The sequence below is a fragment of the Rattus norvegicus genome, chromosome 10 (assembly GCF_021556685.1).
Source record: "Rattus norvegicus strain SHRSP/BbbUtx chromosome 10, alternate assembly SHRSP_T2T, whole genome shotgun sequence".
Lineage (NCBI taxonomy): Eukaryota > Metazoa > Chordata > Mammalia > Rodentia > Muridae > Rattus > Rattus norvegicus.
Window position 1 is genome coordinate 111,512,139 of NC_141543.1, and position 23,063 is coordinate 111,535,201.

The following is a 23,063-nucleotide window of genomic DNA, read 5'->3' on the forward strand; positions in this document are numbered from 1 at the left end:
TTCAAACTAATCATTGCTTTTTTAAGATATAAAACAATTTAAAAACAATCAAAAATAGATGGTCTCTATTGAGATCCATTGAAGTGTCTAACAGAGACTAGGCAGGTAGAAATTCTGAAATGGGCCAGATGATAGTGTACACCTTTAATCCCAGCTCTCAGGAGGCAGAGGCAGACAAATCTCTGACTTGGAGGATGGCCAAGGCCACACAGAAAACCCTGTCTTGGGAGAAAAAATATGAAATGGAGTTGAGAGTATAGCTCAGTGGTGAAGACTTGCCCTATCAGGCCCACAACTCTGAGTTCCATACAAGCATTACAAAAACAAAATAATAAAATCTCCTCATGGTGGGGCCGAGGGTGTGGCTCAGTGACAGACAGCTTGCCTCTTTTCCTGGAGGCCCCATTTTCCATCCCAGGACCACCAAAAATGGATAATAATCAACATAATCACTTTTATACTTGAACATAACAACGGTGAAGAAAGGGAGTGAAACGTGACCATATACTATTGAGGCTGTTAAGTGTTTTTAACAAATCTGAAAGTTAATTAGTGCCAGTCAGATGTGGTAATGCTTGCCCATAATCCCAGCACTCAGGAGGTCGAGGCAGGAGGACTGTGACTTCAGGGTCAGCCTGCACTATATCATTATAAAAATGATAGCATAAGAAAGTGCTCCTGGTGAAGTTGCATCAGCACCTTCTGCTGCTGGCCTGCTTATGAGCGAACTAAAGTCCTAAGGCTGACCTCAAGGAGTAAAGAGTGTCAGAAGTGTCTCGCGGCTACGACAAAATGCCTACTGAGGGACCTGAGGGGAGAAAAGTTAACTTTGGCTCACAGATCCAGGATACGTACTTCATGAAGCAGTCAAGGCAGCAGGAGCAGCTGTCATTCATCTGTGTTCAGGAAGCAGAGACTGTGCTGGAGCTCAGCTCCATTCCGCCTTTGCCCTCGTCCCGGATCCCAGGTGGGAAATGGTGACACCCACATTAGGGTGGGTCTACCCCCCCCCCCCTCGCCTCAGTTAACTTAATCTGGATAATTCATCATAGTCATGCCCACAGCTTCGTTTCCATGGTGATTTTGAATCCCATCACATTTGACAGCAGTGAGTACTTAATAGTTGGAACTGAGTGTTCGGAACTCATGACCAGATTCCACACAGGACTATAGATAGAGTCCACAAAGCGATTCACAACTCAGTGTCTGTTGTGTGCTTAGAGGAAAAAAATTGAATTTAATTTTGAATAGGAATATTTTCTTCTCTTAGTTGGCAAATTTTAAACACTGGTCTGTCTAGAGCTTGCCTCATAAAGGAGAGACGAAAGCAAACATCCTCAGATGCTGTTCTAGTAGGGAAGGGCTGCTGCCCCAGAGGTGACTTGGCCACTACAGTCTCTGTCTCTGTGCCGAAAGCCGGTGGTCCCTCCGCAGAGCGCATTCCTACAGTCACTGTGTGTGCATGTGACATATGACAGACCACAGAGTGCCCACCCAAACTCGGGTCTGCTCATCCAGCCAAATGGCCAGGGGCTTAGAGAGGACTGAGTCAGGTCTTATACTAGATATTTCTGCGTTTAGATTTTTTTTTTAAGAAGAATAGTTACTTATTTTATAATTTAAACCATTTAAAATATGATTTTAATTAGACGAAAAGAGTTTTAAGAGTGTGTAAACTTCCTGGGCATTGTGGACAGAAGATACCAGCATGTTAGAGCACAGCCCTGCACCACAGCCCAGGCCTTACAGTCTGTGCTGGCTGGGCACTCTGCAGCCCCTACCCTTGGATAAACCTGCACGTCCATGAACCTGACCCAGAGCATATTATTAAGAAGTCAGAAAATGGGAACCGTGTGACTAAAGGAACTCCCCATAATACGCACAGCTTCATCCTGATTCTGCTGCATTTGCTGAGGGCGCTACATGGCCACTCCTTCACCTCACGAGTGAGTTCTGAGTGTGTTGAGTCAGAACGCTCTAGGCTCATTCTACTCTCCTGCTGTGTATACGTATGTAACGTGACCCATAAGGCATAGTAGAAAGACCAGTGTCAGAGATATGAGCCTGAAGAAAGCAGCGGCATCTGTGACAGAGACACCAGCACACACACCCGTTCTCAAAGGACACACCTCACCAGCCCCTCATGGAAAGGGAGCAAGTGCTGGAAGAACCTCCCAGCTCAAGAGGGAAAGGCAATACCTCACTCCAGAGCCAGAAAAGTCACTGATCCGGACTCCTCATAAGGGAGATGGAACAGTCATTATTCAGTCCACCCACAGAGCCTGAGACACAGGCCTGCTCACAGCTCTGCAGCAGAGGGACTTCCTGATCACCAGCAGGGCAGCTGGCTCCAGCAAGAGGCTCAGCAGCTGACCTCTGACAGAGGGAGGAGGAAGAACACACAAAGAAAGACGCTCTGAGGTACCCACAGGAATACACAAAGTGAGCCCAGCTCAGCCCCACATCAGCCATGAGAGACCAAGCTGTTTACCTTGCTCTCTGCCATTCTGCACATAAAGTGTGGAATTCATTTAAAAACTATAAAACACCCAAAACTATCAGGCAGGCAGTGTCAAGAGACAGTCAGTCATAACAGGACTCAAGTCTCAGGCAGCCCAGACGTTGGAGCTAACAGAAATGGAGTGTGAATAACTGAGTAGACAAAAATCACACAACAGAACTGGTGGCTCACCCTGTAGATCCCAGCAGTGGGGAGGCAGATGGAGGAAGACTATCATGAATTTGAGGCTAGCCTTGGCCATGGGAATTTCAAGATGCCCTGGCTACAGAGTAAGACCTAATCATGAAAAACAAATTAAAAAGCAGAGGCTACTGGGGAAAAAGTGGAGAGTGTGCATAAAGAGGAATTTCATCCAAATGAAACGTGCACGTGCACACACACCCATACACATAAAAGAGGTTTTAAAAAAATTTTAGGAGACTAGAGAGATGTCTCAGTGGTTAAGAGCAGTGACTGTGCTTCCATAGGTCATGAGTTCAAATCCCAGCAACCCCATGGTGGCTTACAGCCATCTGTAATGAGATCTGGTGCCCTCTCCTGGTGTGTCTAAAGACAGAGACAGTGTGCTCATAAAATATATATATTACACGCATACATACACACACTTTTTTTTTAGAAGGTTGCCAGGCTGTGGTGGAACACACCTTTAATCCCAGCACAGTGAGGCAGAGGCAGGTAGATCTCTGAGTTCAAGGCCAGCTCAGTCTACTTAGTGAGACCCTTGCTCAGTGGGTCAGAAGGCCTGCTGTTAAGGTGGTGGTGGTGTTCTGAAATAGATCTGTAGACTTCCAGCTATCTCGCTTTGAAAATTGACACGTTTGACGCTGGTTCTCTATGGAAATGTGAGGAAAGGGAGACAGGACATAAAAGAATAAAAAGCAAGGCGGCTTACACTTCTGATTTCAAACTTACATGTCAGTGCTAATTAAGTCTGTGTGATCTGGACATGAGGGCAGATGGGTAACAAAGCTGTCTGCTATCCCCACTGTGACCACAAACAGAACTCAGAGGGAAGGCCCTTTAACCCATGAGCTACCACAGTTCCTCTTGGCTGTTAAAGGAAAGACCTTTCGTCCTTTTCAAACAAAACTGCTAGTTTCACCCATTGTTACCATTTGACTGTACTAGCATTGTAGTGCCTCCATGGGCTCCCACACTGGGAGCCTTGGTTTCCAACTAGTGGCACAAATTTGGGAGTTGGGAAAACCTTGTGAGTTCTGGAGGCACACCCTGGGAAGATGCACCACCTCCAGCTTTTCCTGCACCTTGATGTGAGAAGCACTGCTCTACCACATGCTTCCTGCCGTGCTGCCCCGCCTTGACATACCTCACTCAGGAGCAATGAAGCCAGATGACTATGGGCCGATCTGACACTGTGGGCCAAAATAAACCGTTCATGTGTAGCCCAGGCTGTCCTGGAACTCAGTATGTAGCCCAGGCTGTCCTGGAACTCAGTATGTAGCTCAGGCTCCCCTCAGATTTGTAGCTTTCGCCTGCCTCAGCCTCCCAAGTGCCAGACTACAGCCATGACCAGCCTACCTGGCTTCACCTCTTCTTTCACATTGTGCATGTGTGTTTGGTCTCAGCAGCTGAAGTCTGACTAACACGGTTGTCATTTCTGACAGAGCTTTGAGGAGGAAGGAATCAGTGTGGTATAGAAATAAGGTGTGGACTCCAGTATGCTGTGTAAAGGCAGCACCAGTCAGACACCAAAACCGTGCGTTGTAAGAGAACAAACTGCTATCCAGTGGACCCCAAGCCCGTCACGCAGAAGAAGGAGGCAGAAGCACTCAAATACTACTGAGCACATGGACCACCCCATCCATAAGTAACTCAGCATTAAAGTCAGCCTCCTAAGTGAGAACAGGATGAAGGAAGACAGTCCGTACAGCAGAGAAAGTGTCTGACAGAGCCCCACAGCCATTGTGACAAGCTCAGCAAACTAGGGAGAGAAACAAGCCTCCTTTCCCTGGTGAAGGACGCCTGCTGCTGGGGCGGTTGAGCTGAGTAGGTTTGCCGGACACAGGTGCTACAGAGCCACCTGCATCCCTGTGAGGAGAAGCTAGAAGTTAAAGTGTGACATCAGGGCATTCACAATGACACTACAAAACAAATGCCTTGGTATGAATAAAAATGTTTTCTGAAAACTATTTTACAGTAGTAAAATAAATGGGAAAGGCCATGTTCATAGGTGGGGATGCTCTTTGGCATGCAGGTGCTGGCCATCCCTAAATGGCCACTTAAATCAGTTCAGCCCCGACGGGAGTCCCAGGAAAACTGTTTTGGCAAAAGATGACCTGTGTAAAATATGGAGAAAAGCAATGAAGTTGCAGCAACAAAGCCACAGGCTCACACTGTCCTGTTTTGAAGATGGTCAAGTTAGTGATCAGGATCAGTGTGGAGCTGGAGCATGGACGAACACACAGATCAATAGCATAAAATAGAGAACCCGGGATGGAGCTACCCAGGCCAGGCCCATCGATTTTCAGCAAAGGGGCAAAAACAGCCCAGTTCAGCAGAGACATTTCACTCACACCTTTTCAACAAGCAACAGAGTGATTTGTAGCACTACATGTGAACCCCCAAACTGTACACTTTTGAGTTAGATAGAGCCTTTAATGAGATACAAAAGCATAAGCCATGCCAGAAATCAAAATGATGAATTGTGCTTCATCGAACAGCTCACATGGCCATCCCCAGCTACACAGTGCATTTGAACCCAGGCCAGAACACAAAACCCTGAGTCTCAGTTTGGGTTTTTATTGCTGTGATAAAACAGCAGCAATGGAACTTGGAGAGGAAAGAGTTTGTCGACCTAAACTTACACACCACAGTTCACCATCAGGAGGTCAGGGCAGGAACCGGAGCAGGGCAGGAACCTGGAGGCAGAGCTGCTGCAGAGGCCATTGGCGGTGTGCTGCTTGCTGGCTTGCTCCTCATGACTCGCTCACTCAGCCTGCTTTCTTATAGAATGCAAGACCACCAGCCTGAGGATGGCACCACACAGTGTGCTGGGCCCCTCCCATCAGGCACTAATTAAGGAAATGACCTACAGCTTGCCTAAGCCCAATCTCAGGGAGTTATTTTCTCAGTTGAGGTGTCCTCCTCCCAGATGACTCTAGCTTCTGTCAAGTTGACGCAAAACTAGCCAGCCATTAAGGCCATCACCCATCCTCTACCAGCCTGGACAGAGGCTAGCGTGCTGGTAGGGGATGGGTGATGGCCTTAATGGTCCATGAGAAAAGAGCAGAGAGCCAGGGTTGGCCCCTTTCTTTGCAGTCCTCCCCACTTTTGCCTTCACCCAAGCCTTTTTTTCAATCTTGATAGTTACATTCCTTGACATACCTTGATACTTATTAGTTCCCAAGGCACCAAAAGTAAGACATAACACCAATGTCTAGACACCACACAAGACCTACTTATATTGTCTTACTTCCCTGTGTTCCAGAGCCTCAAGGTCTTTGTGACCAGAAAAGGGCTAGGCCGGAGTTCAGCTCCCTCTCAGCGGCCTGTGCCTCCACAGGAGGCTTCAGCTGTAATTGGTCTTTCTGAAAGCTAAGAGGTACAGAATTGGCATGTCATATCCTAATCGTGTGACCCTTGTTAAACAGCCTCTGAGCTGTGCTCAGAGAGGACCTCAACAGCCAGGCCTGGATGCTGCTTACCAAAAGGCATTATTCCTCAGACCAGATATAAATGGGTAGAAAGAGAAAATGAGGGGGAGGGTGTGTGATACACAGCCACAAGAAGTGGGAGTGGTCTTTGGCCAGTCTCATCTAATCCCTCCTTCCTGAGAGCTGGTCATCCCCAGTGGTGCCTTCAGTGGCCCTTCCTCTGTACTTTCTGCTGCCTGTTCACCTTGTGAACCTGGTTCCAGTACTGCCTGTTGCTAGGATAGCAGGCCTGCAAGAGAATACTCAACTTCTACATGCTGGGTAAAAAACACAGCCCCACCCCCACCCTTACCCCTCACTCCCATGAGACACAGTCCAGAGCCAGGGTTCTGTCACCAGTGACAGCTCAAGTGCCAGACTGTCTGACACTCTCCAGGTTTCCATATGCGTGTGTCTCCTCTAGGCCTTGATTGTCTCTGTTTTGTTGTCTTTGGAGCCTGGGGTCTGCCCTGGGTTCACCCCCACATGTGTAGCAGTGACTTAAAGCAGAGCCTCAGAGAGCAGCACCAGGTCCCTCTTCCTGCTCCAAGCACCTTTTAGACCTCTCCTTCTGATCTGCTCCAGAGAAACTGGGCTTCATTAAAGCACAGTTGGGGGCTGGAGAGATGGCTCAGCGGTTAAGGGCACTGACTGCTCTTCCAGAGGTCCTGAGTTCAATTCCCAGCAACCACATGGTCGCTCACAACCATCTGTAATGGGATGTTCTCTTCTGAAGTGTCTGAAGACAGCTACAGTGTACTAACATATAAATAAAATAAATAAGTTTTTAAAAAAAAAAAAAAAGCACAGTTGGGTCTGTGAGAAGCTGCTGCTTGCTGCTGCTCATGTCACTGGTCATTGTCATTTCTTGTCTAATAAGCTCTGCATTGTCGTGGGATAAAACTCGTGGTTCTGAACCCACATTTGCTGCTGTGGGACGGTTTCTAAACTGATAACCGCTCACAGGGAAGCGAGGCCTTCTCCCCTGTGTCCAGATTGGTCGTCCTCCTCTGGCTGCTAATTTGTTATTTGGGTGCATTTCTTGGCAGTTTTTGAGAAGAAAACTAAGGGTGCATAGCAATAAAACACTGAAAAAGAAATACAGTCCTATCTGGGGTTTTCTTCCTGGTGCTGTTTTCCTCAGGAAGCCTCTGCTAAAATGCTGTCTCTGACTGAGCCAGGAGGGCCCTCTATCCATGTCTCAGTCAGGAGGAAGGGGGTCCTATTTTGTTCATTGACTGATTCAGTGTTTGGGATGTTTAAAGCGAACTCCTCGGCTTCCCAGCAGGGAACCAGTGAGTGAGATTTCCGGCTTCAGAGGAGAGGGAACTGCCCCTGTGTTCACAGGCAGGCTCAGTTGTCATAGCCAGCACCATGGCCTTGCATGGCCAAAAGCATTTCCCTTGTTCGGGAATCTCAGGACCCCACCCCTACAGGCCCATCTTCTTTTGTTAGTGGGCTTCAGCCAGGGAACAGACTAGAGAGTAATGCCGTTTGTTTGTTTGTTTGTTTGTTTGTTTGTTTGTTTGTTTGTTTGTGTTTCTGAGACACAGTTCTCTGTTTAGCCCAGGCTGGCCTAGAACTCCCCAAATAGACCACACTGGCCTCAAACCTGCCTCAGACCCCCAAGTGCTGGACTCATGTGGATGTGCCACTATGCCCAGCTTAAAAGTGACTCTCTTGTCATTGCTGAGCCTAGTCCAGTGTTTTCTGTCCTTAAAGATCCCTGAAGAGCATGACCTAGAGAGTCAGATCCGCAAGGAGCGTGAGTGGCGGTTCCTGAGGAACACTCGAGTCAGGAAGCAGGCACAGCAGGTCATCCAGAAGGGTAAGTGCACAGCACCTCCCAGGGGAGCAGGACTTCTGTCAAGTCCCCCTCAGCCCCCAAGCACTGTGTGTGCTGCCCTTGTAGACCAGAGCACTGACTGGTAGAGTCAGGTGGAACAGGGAGGGATGGCACTGGGGAAGAGGAAACCGCCTCAGGGGGAGGGCTTCTTCTCAAGGACAGCCCAGTCCTGGGGTCTCAGTACAGGCAAGTCCCCCAAAGCTGGTGACCTGAGAAGCCTCACTCCTTATTTTTTTTGGAATTTCCAGAAGAGTTCTAGGCTTTGGTAACCCACATCTCAATAGCCACCTGGGATGTCCTTTCCCTGTAATAGAAGCAAGGTTTTGTCCACCTTGTCTCCACTTGTTCTTGAAATGGCCACTGGTTCCATTCTTCTAAACCATGACACCCACACCCTCACCAAGCCCTTCCCATACCTGAAAGCACGTCACATTTGCTCCCTTGCATGTTTTTGCTTCCAGCCTCATAGGGACGTGTTAGTGGTCAGCCAAGGACAGTCTGTGTGCTGCTGGAGGGCTCAAGAGCAAGCTTCTGTCAGCAGATTGCATCGTGTGTGTCCCCCAGGCCTGGAGGACGCACAGGAAACAGGGCGTGTCAAGTGCAGGAAGAATTGAGTGCCAGAACCTCACCCTAAACCCAGGGCCTTTGTCTCCTCTCTTGAGAAGTGTAGAGCGAGGCTCCCCACCACCCCGGTGCAGTCCCACAGCTCTGATAGACCATTTCCCGTCTCCAGCCAGTAGCCAAGTTTTTCTCACAGAGAGCTATGGCTGAGGGTCAGTGTAATAAGTCTTTGGCCTTCTCCCCTGTAGCATAAGTCATAGTTCTGACCATACCTCCCTATCCTCTGAAACTTAGAAAATAATGACCAGTTACTTGTTAAAAGGCTGAGGCCTCAGAAGACAGAATCTCTCCCACTGAGACAGAGGGTCATGCCAGCTTCAGCCCAGGCCTGCCTCATTGAGCGCCTGCATTTCCTGTACAACCCTGTCTGTGTCTCTTGGGTCCCTGACAGTCATTACTCTGCTGGAAACTGCTCAACTGTTGACTCATCATGCCTCCCTGGGGGTGCTCAGGGTGTACAGTGCAGCAACCACCCTGCCTATAGCACCCCTATCGCTCTCTTAGGTGGCACAGCACTCTCTGAGCACCCTGTTCACTGTACTCTCCTAGACACTATTTCCTTAGGATCCCTCTAAGACTGTAGGCCAGGGCAGCTAGGGCAGGTTAGTTTCCTGACAGAAGTTTGGAAAATGGGTCTAGCCCACACAGTAACATGTCTGGGGGCCTCTTGGGCAGCTGCAGAAGCAACATGAACTGTGTCTATTCAAATCGAGGCATACACTCAGAATACAAAGTCAGGTAGGGCTAGAAGATGGCTCAGTAGGTAAAGTGTTGGCCTCACAAGTGTGAAGGCCTGAATCAGATCCCCAGAACTCACTCATAAAAGCTAGGCACTGTGATCCATGCTGGTGATGTCTGGTGAGGCCAAGTCAGGCAATACTGGCCAGCTAGCCTAGCCTAAGGTGAGCCGCTATCTCCTCTATATGGTAGATGCGGGCTTCTGAAGAGTGACAACCCAAAGTTTGGCCTGATGTGCACGCACACACGCACACACACATCACACACACGCACATACACACACACACACACACACATTTTCTTGACAAAAGACAAGTTGTGAAAAGGAGGAACAGCTACATGACAGGTGGGGCCTGGGCTTACACAAAAGTAAAATTAGCGAATGGTCTGGAAGCTCATCAAGTAAGATGGAAACAGAGCTAGCATTGCTGAAGGGACTATAGTGCCTTCCTCAGTCCCCCAAGTTCAATGTCTACATTTAGTGCAAGTCTGTTTGTTTGACAGCCTGGTACCTTCTGGGAAAGGTGTTGGTCAGAGGTGGGAAGTGCTGCCTGTGGTGGGTGGAGCTGACTGCAAAAGCACAGGCCATGCCCAACCCTGAACAACATCCACTTCCCCTAAGGCATGGTGGGCAACCTGGGCAAACTGCTACACGCTGCCATTTGCATCTCTGCAAACATATTAGCTGGTAGGACATTTTCCTTTCTTCAGTTCCTGCTCAGAACCTGCCACCCCTGGCATCCTCAACAACAACAGACGGTGGTGCTCCAGGCTGCAAGCAAGTAACCACTGCAAAACAAGGAGCCCTCCTGCTCTGTGCAGCAACACGCACACACGCGCACACACGCACACACACACACACACACACACACACACACACACACACCCTCTGTTCCTCTTTATTGTGTTCTAGAAGGTTACTGTGGTCTGGAAGGAGCACGCAGAGGACAGACACTGTCTGCAGAGCAGCGCCCCTGCCTGAACACTGGTCATCTCTGTGCTGCTATCCTAAAGGCCCTTGTGCACCATAGAAAGGGGAGAGGTCCTGGCACAGAGCTACCCAAGGGCTGGTTTCTGCCAGCACTAAACTCATTACTCTCCACATGATCACATATGGCTAGACCAGAAAGCATCCCTCTTTCTACCCAAGAGCTGTCTGTATTCATTGCCCAAAAAGATGTATGATCCCTGAAGCACCCTCTCAGAAACACAGAGGTCCTCACAGACATCTGGGGCCAAGCGTGGTCCTGCAGCTGCTTGGACTCTGCATCCTTAGCTGCTTTATGGCTCTTACAAAGCCAGGAGGATTCATAGCAGCTGATGTGTGGAGCCTAATGAGAAAACCTTGTCCCCTGCCATGCCCCTCAACCTGTGAATTTTTGGCTAGCTGCTTCCCAGACTGAAGAGCCTGGAACCCCACCTGGGTCTTGAGTGGTAGCACCACACCCCTTAAGTTCTCAGCACTCTCTTCAGACTCAATGAAGTTCTCTACTCTGAATATTGTTACTTACAGTATAATAAGTATTGATCAAAGGCACATCAGTGTCTAGCTCTGCTGGGAGCTGTGAGACAGAGCCAAACAAAGGCATAGACCCTAGAGCTGTGGATGCACTGGGCTAAAGCTACCCCTTTTCCTCAGCATGTGTGTCTCTTTGATCCCTACTGTCCCTGCCTGCTTCAACTATCCTAAAGACAATATTAGTGTTGCCAGAGATGAAAGCCTGGCTCCAATTATCTCTTACAGGCATCACCAGACTGGATGATCAGATATTTCTGAACAGGAACCCCGGCGTTCCCTCTGTGGTCAAATTCCACCCCTTTACACCATGCATAGCTGTTGCTGACAAGGACAGCATCTGGTAGGCCTGGCTCTGGTTCACCCTGCTGTCTTCTCTCTCTGTTGCTCTTATGAGGCCACCTCGTTCTGGACTCACCTAGGCTTCATTACTAAAGAATAGGCTGGGTACACGGTTTGTTCCTTGCCTGTTCTGCAGAAGCAAGTGGGTGACAGAAGATTCCAAAGAGAGAGTGGAGTTTTGTTTTGGGATTTGGTTGGTTGGTTGGTTGGTTGGTTTGGTTTTGGTTTTTTTTTTACATTATGTGCATTGATGTTTTGCTTGCATGTGTCTGTTTGAGGATGTCAGAACTCTAGAGTCAGACTTACAGACTCCGACTATAACTGCCATGTAACTTGAGCCACCCTGGGGTTGCTGGGAATTGAACCCAGGTCCTCTGGAAGAGCATCTGGTACTTTTAACTGCTGTGCCATCTCTCCAGCTCTGAGAGAATAGAGTATAATTCATACTGGGTTCTGACCTGGTGAGTGAGGAGTCTGCCCATTTTAGTGGGTTTGTAGTTTATACACTGCCTGTAGAACTACAATTGTTTTTCTTCCTTGTTAAGTTGTTGTAAACTATGTATAGCAGGAAACTGGCCATCTGAACCATGTACTGTCAGTACACTTGAATTCTATAAAGGCCAACCCACCACCCCCTTCTAGAGTATTCTCATCTCCCATACCAAACTTCCCAGTGAGCAGTAATCCTCCCCTTGGGTGCCATGAGCCCAGCCTTTTTATGTCTGAACATGATGCCCCTAGGGACCGCCTGAGAGTAGAGCCTATGGTGTTGGTCCTTTCCTCACTGGCTTCTTCCACGTTGCCTTCATGGTTCGCTCTTACTGTAGCATCTTCAGCGTTCCCGCCTTCTCCAGGCCTGGCAATACTCTATTGTAAGGCTCTCCCACATTGTTCAACTGTCCAGGGAACTTGGTGTGGGGATCTCTCAGGTCCCTCCTTTTAGAGATGGACTGCCGCATCATAGTCTTCCTCAGTGACCATACTGTATCTCTCCCACCCACACTGTACAAGCTCCTCAACTCACACTGGCCAGTTTCTGCTCTTCTCTGATTGCAGCCACCCACAACGTGAAGCCATGCCCCATTGGGGTCTGGGTGGTATCTCCCTAGTGACTGTCTTTCTGTCTTCACTCTTTTTCCTTCAAGTTTTTGGGACTGGGAGAAAGGAGAGAAACTGGACTACTTCCACAATGGTAACCCTCGGTACACCAGAGTCACTGCTATGGAGTACCTGAATGGGCAGGACTGCTCCTTGCTGCTGACAGCCACAGGTGAGTAGGACTGCTGTGACCTAAGCCTGGGACGTGTGTGAGAGAAAGGGCAGGAACATGGGCAACATGTTGGTCAGGGCTCTGGGACCATCTTCTCATCAAGCGTTCCTGTTCCTTCCATGACTAGAAATAGCATGTCAGCCTCTGCTCTCCTAACCTTCATGAGGGACCCATGGGAGTCCCAGATAATACACGAAAGCAAAGGAGGACATTATAGGACATGTTCTCCAGGGCCCATGATGCCCTGCACCCCCAACCTCTGGCACCATCAGCCCCTCTCCTTGCACGGCCTGAAAGGCTCCCCCTCCAGGTTCAGCCATCTTTTGTAGGCCAGCTTCCATCTTCTGAAGGGGATGAGAAGCGTTTCCGAAACAGGAATGGCCCTCACTGGATGTTCTTGTTTTGTTTTGGTTTTTCACCTGAAATGTCTTAATATCATGCTCATTTTGAACAAGATGTTTTCCCTAGGTTGCAGTTGCTTTGTTTTCTGTTTTGTGTTGTATCCCTTTGTTTAAGACAAGGTCTCCTGCAGCCCAATCCAGCCTCAAGCTCACTGTAGAGCTAAGGATGACCTTGAACTCCTGATCATCTTTGTCTCTGTCTCCCAGAATCTGGAATTACAGTTGAGTAGTACTCTACCCCCATGTTAAACAGTGCTGTGAACCGAACCCAGGGCTTCATGTTTGCAAAGTAAGCTCTCCCAGCTGAGCTACATGCCCGGCTACAGTTGTTCTAACACTTTGACAGGATCCCTGGATCAGGGGAGAGTTCATTGGTAGGGCGCCTTCCTGGCATCACAAAGCTCTGTGCTATGTCCCTAGCACCACAAAAGCTGCAAAAACAAGATCACACCAGTGCTGATGACCTCCCACTGATGTCAGGTAGAAAGGTGACCTTGACACTAACAGAGGTGTCCTGAGCCTGCTGTTCTCTTAAGTGTCTAAGCCACTAAGACCATTGATTTACAAATACATGGTTCATTGTTCACACTTAAAAGGAGAACAACTTGCTTCGAAATAATCCAGCAACCTGACAGCCCAGCCCTAAGTGATACAGTTGATGCCTGGAGGCAGGGCTCAGATAGCAGCCAGTGGTGGCAAGGGGCTCTCAAGTCCAATAGCCCAGGACACAGCAAGCTGCCATGCCCATGCCCACGCCCACGCCCACTGGTGAGGGAAGGGCAGTGAGTGGTGCTGGCTCTCCTGCTGAGAGAGATAGATGCTCTTTGAGAGTGGTGGAGGCTCGCTCACCCACCTTAGTGCTTATCCAGGTCGACCAGTGTACCAGACACTCAGCACTCACCAAGGTCAGAGCCAGGCCAGAGACAGAAGATCCTGGTGGGATATGTAATCACTGTAGGGGTCACTTGTTGCTAGAGTACATGGCTCATGTATGTTAGGTGCATCAGAGACCAGCATCTGTTGAGCTGCCTGGAGCCTGGGTTTTATGGCCTTTCAGGGGCTTCCCTTGTCCTTGCAGACTGCTTAGTGTCTACTCCTCATTGTTGTAGGCAGCCTGCTCCCCAGGGCACTGATGGTTACACCCATGTGCTCACTTTAACAGCAGCATATTCTGGTGATAGGATGTTGAGCAGGAGTGCCTCCATCTTGTTTTCTTGTTTGTTTAAGTGTTTGCTACACTGACAAATTGCCCCATTTCCTTTTTAAGTGAAGACATATGGTCCTAAAAGACACTATCTAGCAATGCCACCTCAGGACCCATGGTATCAGTGCTCTCCAAGAGTGGCCTATGCACAGTGGGGTTAGGGACCCTCAAGGCACAGCCAGGGCTAGAAGATAGGTGAGGGTCAGATTGAGAGTCATAAGGCACCAAATGGGAGGAAGTGGGGGAGAGGAAGGAAGAGGAGGAAGGAAAGGCATCAAAGCGGCTGCAGTCATCCTTTCAGGAGAAGACAAGGAAGCGCTCCTGAAAGCAAGGCAGCTGGGGTCTCATGTGTTTTGGTCTGGAGATCCCAGCATGTGTCCTCTCCAGCCTGAGGTCTGGCTGGGCCTACAGAGGGCCAGTGGCAGAAATGGGTAAGGGTGAAGGCTGCAAGCTTTGTCCTCTGCAAAAGGCTGAGAGCCTGGACCAGAGGAGAAGGATGGAAAGTTCTCCAGGTCTCACCCTGCTTCCCTGCTACAAGGAGAGCTGGGAAGGAGGGCTAGCCATGCCACCAAGCTGCTGACGTGTGGCCTGCGGTTTCTGGGGCAGGGGAGGAGGATCTACCGTGGCCCCATCTCCCTTTACGGCTTCCTTTTACTGGTTGCTTATATCAGCGTAGCAGGAACAGGCATTGAGAACACGGTAGCTGTGTTGTGCAATCAGGGGTAGGCACGGGTTTTATTGCCTTCTCCTTTCCTAGACGATGGAGCCATCAGGGTCTGGAAAAATTTTGCTGATTTGGAAAAGAATCCAGAGATGGTGACTGCGTGGCAAGGGCTCTCAGACATGCTTCCAACAACACGAGGTAAGTCAGGCTCTTAGACACGCTGCTGACAGCATAAGGTAGGTCTTGGCTCCTCAGAAGAAGGCCGTGTAGAACTGTGAGAAAGAGTTCTGATGCCTCCAGACACCTGCTCAGTTCTGAGGTCCCAAAATCACCCCAAATCGCTGCTCCCTAGAAACCACAAGAACAGGGGACCCTCAAGGATTCCAGTGCTCTGCCGTGTTCTCAGTGTGGCCAAGTCACAGGCAGCAGTACAGGCGGTGAGATGTGGATTGGACTGGTGCCAGCAGACTGGCATGGCGCCCTCTTTGCCAGCTGTGTTCTTTCCCAGGACCACTGAGTAGTGATCTGCTTCTGGTGGTGGACTCTTGCCACACTCATACCTGCCTAGGATGGAGGGAAACCTGAGTGGCTTCCTTGTTGATGTCTCGGCTGACTGAGATGAGGAATGAGTGAGGCCCCAATGGTCCATACAATGTCAGCTTTTCCCAGGAAATGCTCGAGGACTGCTCCCGTGACTGGCCCTCAGTCATGCTGGGCACGTGCCTCCTGCATCACTGAGGACCGGGGTGCAGAGAACCCATGTATGCACACAAACCAGCTCCTGCCCCCATGGCTTCCCAGTGTACCCCACAGATATGTTCAGCTTCTGACCATGCCTGTGCCTGTGTACAGAGCTCGTTTACAAACACTTGGCTCTGATGGAGGCACATGCCCATGTGAACAGAATGACCTTTTAAGAATTCCTGGGTTGGGGATTTGGCTCAGTGGAAGAGCGCTTGCCTAGTAAGCGCAAGGCCCTGGGTTCGGTCCCCAGCTCCGAAAAATAGGAAAGAAAAAAAAAAAAAAAGAATTCCTGAGAGCTGAGCCAAGTTGCCCACTGGCCATCCTCCTGCCTCAGTCCCTCGGTAGCTGGGAGACAGCACGTGCTATTGCACCTAGCCAGAGCTCTTGCTATGTTGTACTTGTCTGCTCGTCTCCGTCTGGGCACTCAGCATTGTATGCTGTGCTAGAGCATCCAGGTACCCATGGCCTATATAGAACCTCTGCTTCTAGGTGTTCTGACTTAGCCTGGAGGCCCCTGAAAGGTGACCTGCTATTTATGTCTCAGAGTTAGAGAAGATGTATTTGGTGTACAGAGATTCTAAGACCCTGTTGTCCTGTGATTCAATGCCATGAATGGGTGGAGTGTATAAGGTTCTGGGAGAGCACAGAGCTCATCGGAGAATTGTTGCAGGAACCTGGCCTTACATGAGTGAGGGGGATGCCCCATCCTGCCTGAGCCATTGTTTGACATGGTGACTCCACTGTTTCCCAGGAGCTGGGATGGTGGTGGACTGGGAACAAGAAACTGGCCTCCTCATGAGCTCAGGGGACGTGCGCATTGTCCGGATCTGGGATACCGACCGGGAGACGAAGGTCCAGGTAACCACTACAGGCCCCTGCACAGACCCCACTCTTTACCGTGCCTAAGCCTTCACACTCACAAAACAGACCCCTCATCAGTCAGTGACTGCTATCCCGCTCTCTGTGTGGGGGAGGCAATGGCATCTCGCTGCCAGGTGAAAAGCTGATTAATTACTCCTGGATACACATTGATCATGGCACTTTGACCTGAGTTAGTTACAGCAGTAATTAAGGTTATGCTAACCCAAGTTATTTCCAGATATTGTTTTCTTCATGCAAATCAGGGAATATCAGGAATCAGTAGGGTGAAATATCTTACATGAGTACAGTTAACTGTTTGACATCTGCGTCTCTCTCCTTACCCTGGTGCTGTGCAGAAGGCAGGGCCCTGTGTATGCTAAGCACCTCCTCACTGCCCATGAGCTGGAATTTGGCCCCTTACTTAGACCACGTTTTATTTTCAAGATTGTTTGTTTGGGGACATAATTCTACCGTGTTAGACCAGTCCAGCTCCAAGTCTTCCATTTTGATTAGAGTTGGTTTTGCCTCAGATACCTGGGCTTCCTTGCCAGAGTCCAGTTGCCTCCTTCAGGTCCAAGGCAGGATCACAGGTCCTGTAAGGACAACACACACATAGCTGAGGGACGTCTGTCTTCCTGGTGCCCAAAGACACAGAGCACAGACTAGGCCGCAGCACTCTTCAGCCTGCCCTGCCCAAGTGGAGACCTGGACAAATCATGGACCTCTCACAGAACAGAGGGGCAGAGCAGGCTGGAGTGACGGAAGCTGGTGAGACTTGAGGCCTGTCTACCAGCACCGGCTAGACGCTTCCATGCATCCTCAAGCCCCATAATGCCGCCAAACAGTTAAACACTGTCTTCCAGGGTCCCTGTCCCCACAGGGAGATGGTGTGGGGTTCCTGCAGGTACAGAGCTCCTTGGGTGACATCATGTCAGCTGCAAAGGCAGGAGTGAGGCTCTTTCACCACCTCCCCCATTCACACCCCCTCCCCATCCCGTGGGTTCCTCTCAGGCTCACCCCATCTGATTAGAAAGCACTTTTCCCTCTGAGGCCATTTCCAGCTCCAGTTCCTTCTTGCTTCCATTCATCACCCCTTGCCCTTCTGCAGTATTTATGGCCACCACAGGGAGCAGAGAAGCCTTTCCTTAGTGCTTCCCTGCCTAATTAGGGGTTTGAGGAGAGAGCTAACGAGGCTCCCTCCCTGCCAAAATGTGCTTCGTCTTTCTTTTCAGGAAAGGGAGAGATTGCTGGAAAGTTTAATTGGCACTGAGAGCCAGGCATCCCCACAGTTGCCTTCCAGACTGTACCCAGGCACAGGCTCAGGGCAGACGCTCACGCAGATCAGGCATGACTGATGCCCTGTGAGCCCTGCACTACCCTTGGCCCAGTTCCTCCAGCCTGTGATAGCCTTGCAGGTGGAGACCAGTTTCTCAGCCTGAGAGAGCAGAGGATATCTCCACAGAACATACTTCAGCCAGCTTGAGGCTCCTCACTGCTCTCTTTTTGGGCTTAGGACATCCCCACGGGGGCCGACAGCTGTGTGACAAGTTTATCTTGTGATTCGCACCGCTCACTCATTGTAGCTGGCCTGGGTGATGGCTCGATCCGTGTCTACGACAGGAGGATGGCACTCAGTGAATGGTAACTGTCACATCTCCCCTCTCCTTACCTTTCACTGTCTGGCTTCTTTAAGCTGACCCCACAGAGATACAAACAGTAGCCTCACTAAACTGCCATTGAATGCAGGACCAGGAGGTCTTCTTCATCCCAAAATGGCACTAAGACTTCAAGGCTAGAACTGGGGAAGTAGAGGCTAGAGAGATGAGGGGGGTGGCCTAGGACAGCCTAACTAGTGCCTCCTTGCTGGATGTCCTCCTGAGGCTCAGCCCAAGGGCAGGGCTGCCAGCTCCCGTTCACACCACTCCTCCTAACCCTACCCTGAGCAATGGGACAGGGCTGGGCCAGTCCTGACTACACCTTCCTCCTTTAGCCGGGTCATGACTTACCGAGAGCACACAGCATGGGTGGTAAAGGCCTACCTGCAGAAGCACCCTGAGGGCCACATCGTGAGTGTGAGGTAAGGAGTAAAATTTGCTGTGAAAACATTATTTTCCCTCCATTTAAATATGTCTTCGGTGTTTAAATAGCTAGGGACTGTTGGCATTTCAGGGCAGTAATTGACTCTGCTCTGTGACTGGCCAGCAAGGTCAGAGTGTGGAGCAAGAGTGGGGGCTGGGCTGGGCTGGGTTGGGGGGCTGGGCTGGGTTGGGGGGCTGGGCTGGGGGTGTTGGGGGCGCTGAGCTGAAGGAAGAGATGCACAGGCAGGTGTGTCCCTCGAGCAGGAGAGGCAAAGCAGAATGCATTGGGTGGCACATCCCCAGCAGGCCACCTTGTCGCCAGCCAGCCTGTGCACATAAATTCAGGCCTGCTGCTCAGTAAATACTGTGCTGAGAGCAGCGAATCTTTATTTGCCTGTTAAAGAGACAGCAGAGCATAATTTACTGTCACAAACCCACCACTTCTTCAGAGAGATGCTCTTCTCCCTTGTCTGTGGCATAAAGCAAAGCACAATTCTTGGAATGGACACTGAAGCAGAAGCCATAAGCCTAAGCCAGGTGATCTGGCCCCCTGTGGGGCTGAGCATCCACCAGGCCCCTCTGCCCTCTTCTACCTCATGGACTCTGCCTCATGAGCTGCAGCCTGCGATGACTGTTCCTGTCCTTGCTTGTAATCCCTTCTCTGACCCCGGTGTGTCCTGCTTTGTGAGCATGGCAGCTCCCTTTAGTCAATCCTAGTCTTTTCTGGCTTGAGAGGGACAGCTTGATGGGGACCCCAAGACCAGTGGGCATGATGTGGTGATCTGGGCTCCACCTGTTGGCCCTTGGAGGGGTCCTGGGAGTCTGCATAGCTTTGGCCTTACCAGCGTGTGCAAGTGGACATTGACACTTTTCATGGCCAGTTTCACATCCTTCAGAGTCAGGTGCTCCCCCTAGGGGCTCAGGTAGTATCCCTAAGGATGCCACCAGCAGGCATCACCCTGGTCCTCTCTCGCAGTGTCAATGGAGATGTGCGATTCTTCGATCCTCGGATGCCTGAGTCTGTGAATGTAATGCAGATTGTGAAGGGGCTGACAGCCCTCGACATCCACCCCCAGGCAAACCTGATCGCCTGGTAGGTACCCTGCCTCCATGCAGCCCCTACTTCTAAGCAAAAGTCCCCTTGAGAGTGCTCATCCCTTGGCTCTGTCCTCCACAGTGGCTTTGGAAGAGGGTGTAACTTTACTACCCCGAAATAAAAGCAAAAGAAGTCTGTGTGCCTTAACCTGCCCTCTGTGCATCTCGGGACAGGCCTGGTTCTTCCCGGCTGTAACCAATGAGCAGTCACTTCCTGCCTCAGGGTGACACGCAGATGGACAGCCTAGCCTGTGCCCCACATGCTGGAACTCTCAGCCAGCACCCTGGACTGTCTTTCTCCTGCACCTCAGGGAAACAGAAACTAATATCCTGACCGTCTTTCCCTCCCTACCACAGTGGCTCCATGAACCAGTTCACAGCCATCTACAACGGCAATGGGGAGCTGATCAACAACATCAAATACTACGATGGCTTCATGGGCCAGCGAGTCGGGGCCATCAGCTGCCTGGCTTTCCACCCACACTGGGTCTGTGCCTTCACTCCTGGGTTTTGGGGGTGGGTGGAAGGGTAACCCAGGAAGCTGGAGTCCTCCTTCCTGACTCCAAGAACATAAAGAACTGAGATCTACTATTCTTGGGGTATCCAGAAAAACATTGTCCGGCCCCTAGAAACCAAACCCAGTTCTTTTTTTTTGGAGCTGGGGACTGAACCCAGGGCCTTGCGCTTGCTAGGCAAGTGCTCTACCATTGAGCCAAATCCCCAACCCCCCTAAACCCAGTTCTTAATGCTCAGGTAAACTAGATAACACAGAGGGAGAGGCAGCTAGTGTCCTCTGGTGTGGGGAGCAGTAGGACAGTGTCGCTGAACACTTGTGTCCATAATGTAATCACGCAGATGGATTGTTGGATGGTTAGCATTTTGCAGAGCGGGCTCCACAGGAACCTGTGTGTAGCATGTTGAGGTGCATAGCATCAGATTCCCAGAACCACCCCAGGGGGGCAATCCTGAAAGGAAGCTGCAGGGAATTGTGGGTAGTATGCAAATCACCTGTAATGCAATTTGGATGATGTATCATTCCTGCTCGAATCTGGCAGTTAATGACCCTCATTTCTGTGCCTGTGTGGAGTTCAGAGGTGTTAATCCTCACCCCCACTAGAGCTCAGCACAGAGCACAGGCAGCCTGCACCCCTTCCTCTGGCTCTGCCCAGTGCTGCAGCTCCTACCGCATCACAGGCCCTGCTCATGTGCTTCTGCTCTCTCCACACAGCCTCATCTGGCCGTCGGAAGCAATGACTACTACATTTCTGTATATTCGGTGGAGAAGCGTGTCAGATAGCGGCACCTCGGACTCGTGCCAGGCTGCAGCCACCCTCTGCTGTACATAGCGAACCAGCCTGCACTGCTCAGGATCAGTGCCCACCTCCCACCCACCTGCAAACCCTGGCTCCTGGCCTGGCGTGGCCAGCTGAGGAGGGGCTTGCACATCCTCCCTTCTGTCTTCACTGTAATGTGCAGGTCCAGAGCAGGGGAGGGTTTGACATGGCTTCCCATCGAGAACCAGGACCCAGGCACCAAGGGCCTCCTCAGTACAGCATGGTCCTTTCCTGCCCTGTTTCCTTCTGAGGTTTTACAAAGGAACACATTTGATTTTTCCATGCGATCAAAGCATTAGTCACAGAACAGACAGCACCCTGGAGAAAAGCTATGTTGGGGCTTCTGAGGGCTGTGGCCCAGCCCCTCAGAGTAGGAAAGTAGATGGAAGCAATTGAGGGAAGAAGAGGGGGGAGGCCTCTCCTGCTACTCAAGGTATGGAAGTGTGAGCCTGGCCCTCCTAGAGCACTGAGGCAGTCCAACACACTGGCTATGTCATGGTGGTATGAGGAAAGGGATCCCCGTCCTGCACAGCTAGAACTCTGAGGTCCAGTCTGGTTCCCTCACATGAGCTGGTGCAGGAGAGGGTCTGGTTCTGGGCAGATGAGGCAGATCTGTAGTCAGCGGCTGCCTACCTCTGCCAGGCACATTCTGAAGTGCTTCTCTCCCACAGGCCAGTAACAGTGGCCACAGCCCTGTCTCCTGCTTGTGCCACACACAGGCACACACACATGCAGGCACACAGCGTTCCTATCCATGCTTACATGGGTGTCCTGGTCTTCCTGCCTGTGCACACTTGGGTGTGCATTCGTGCAGGCCCACAGTCTCCCCTCCTGCACATATATGGGCACTGTGGCCGGCCATATGCACACGCATGCTGGCCTCACCAGGTTCAGAGACTACGCTGGACCCAGAGGCTCGAGGGCAGCATCAGCTGTGTTGGTGTGACTGAGGTTGCATGATGCAGTCTGTGTTGTGGAGGAGTTCAGCAGTGTCCTGGTGTGCCTGACACGTGTCTGTGCACATGCAAGTGAGGGACACTGCATTGCTGAGCAGTTGCACACAAACAGGACACAACACAATGATGTTTTGAAAAGCATTTTACGTTTTCCCTGGGAATCAGGATCTTTCAGAGGAGGACAAGCGCCCACAGGAGCCCGGGACACAGGTTGGGACAGCTGTGGCAGAGGCTGGGTCCCTGTGCTGTGCTTGGTGGACCTGTTTTAGCCAAGAGCATCTTCCCTGTGGAAGGATCCCTACAGGCCAAGCAGGGCAAGCAGGACGGGTAGGCGCTGGTGCTGCCCTGGAGATGCACTCTCCCAACATGGAGGAGCTTAGAGGAAGTCATCCCCTCAGTTGGGCCAGACAGCAGTGTGGCGTCAGGACGGCCCTAGAACCACCTGACTTGCCACCTTCTCAGTTCTGCAGAGTGCTCCAGGGGGTGGGTATCCTTGTCCAACTGGTGATTCAGTTCAGCAGCGAAGGGCCCTGGTGGGCTGGGTCGCTTCCCTGCCCAGTGGAGCCAGCGTTTGCATCTTGCCCAGAGGCTGGGCCTTCACAAGCCTGATGCGAAAATTCAATCATGAAGCTAACCAAGGCTCGAGAGAGCGCTGACCTAGAGTTCATTGTCTCTATTTATTTTACCAAAATGAGAGTTGAAAAGGACTGACAAGACACAGGACTGCAATGGTGTCCAGAGCAGTGACAGCAGCAGAGTGTTAATAAAGAATAAAGCCGTGAGAAGTCGCTGCCCTTGCCAGATGAGAACGGTGGGGTGTGGGTGGTCCAAAGGGCTGTGCAGTCATGACTTCTGCAGTCCCTGGGCCCCTGGGCTGGGATAGTCTTGCCCAAGACAAGGCCACTGTATCTAGCCCTCCTGGGTCTGGGTGGAAGGGAAGATAGGCCGGTTGCCATGGAGACATTGAGGCATCGTGACTGGGATTCCTGTGCTGACTCTGGGCTTGCCATTAATAAGGTTTCCCCGCATTTACCCGAACCAGCTTCCTATGGCTGTCCTGTTTCCCTTTTAGTACTCTTGCTTCTCTCAGCAAAACCAAGTGCTCCTGGCAAGGGATGGGCAGAGGCATGCAGCCTGTTCTGGGGAAGACAGGGCCCAGCTTTGTGGTCCTGTGAGGGGCAGACAGCAAACTATCTATGGGCGGGTATCCATAGGCCCA

At 50.8% G+C, this 23,063-nt stretch overlaps 1 protein-coding gene and 1 long non-coding RNA gene across 4 annotated transcripts in view; one reads left to right on the plus strand and one right to left on the minus strand.

Annotated features, from left to right (window-relative positions):
- LOC148003211 (uncharacterized) overlaps positions 1-8,588 on the minus strand; it is a 56,500-nt gene extending 47,912 nt beyond the window's left edge. The window contains exon 1 of the long non-coding RNA XR_015632335.1: positions 8,437-8,588. This is a non-coding gene — a long non-coding RNA (uncharacterized LOC148003211). The remainder of the gene's footprint in view (positions 1-8,436) is intronic.
- Positions 1-22,629, plus strand: part of Rptor (regulatory associated protein of MTOR, complex 1) — a 298,642-nt gene extending 276,013 nt beyond the window's left edge. For all 3 annotated transcript variants that reach the window (NM_001134499.2, XM_087571026.1, XM_087571028.1), the window contains 10 exon segments: positions 7,897-8,002; positions 11,124-11,238; positions 12,383-12,507; positions 14,870-14,974; positions 16,272-16,378; positions 17,895-18,022; positions 18,372-18,458; positions 19,436-19,552; positions 19,912-20,041; positions 20,783-22,629. In NM_001134499.2, the coding sequence (NP_001127971.2) occupies positions 7,897-8,002; positions 11,124-11,238; positions 12,383-12,507; positions 14,870-14,974; positions 16,272-16,378; positions 17,895-18,022; positions 18,372-18,458; positions 19,436-19,552; positions 19,912-20,041; positions 20,783-20,851 (1,089 nt within the window). In that variant the 3' untranslated portion in view covers positions 20,852-22,629.
- The last annotated feature ends 434 nt before the right edge of the window (positions 22,630-23,063 follow it).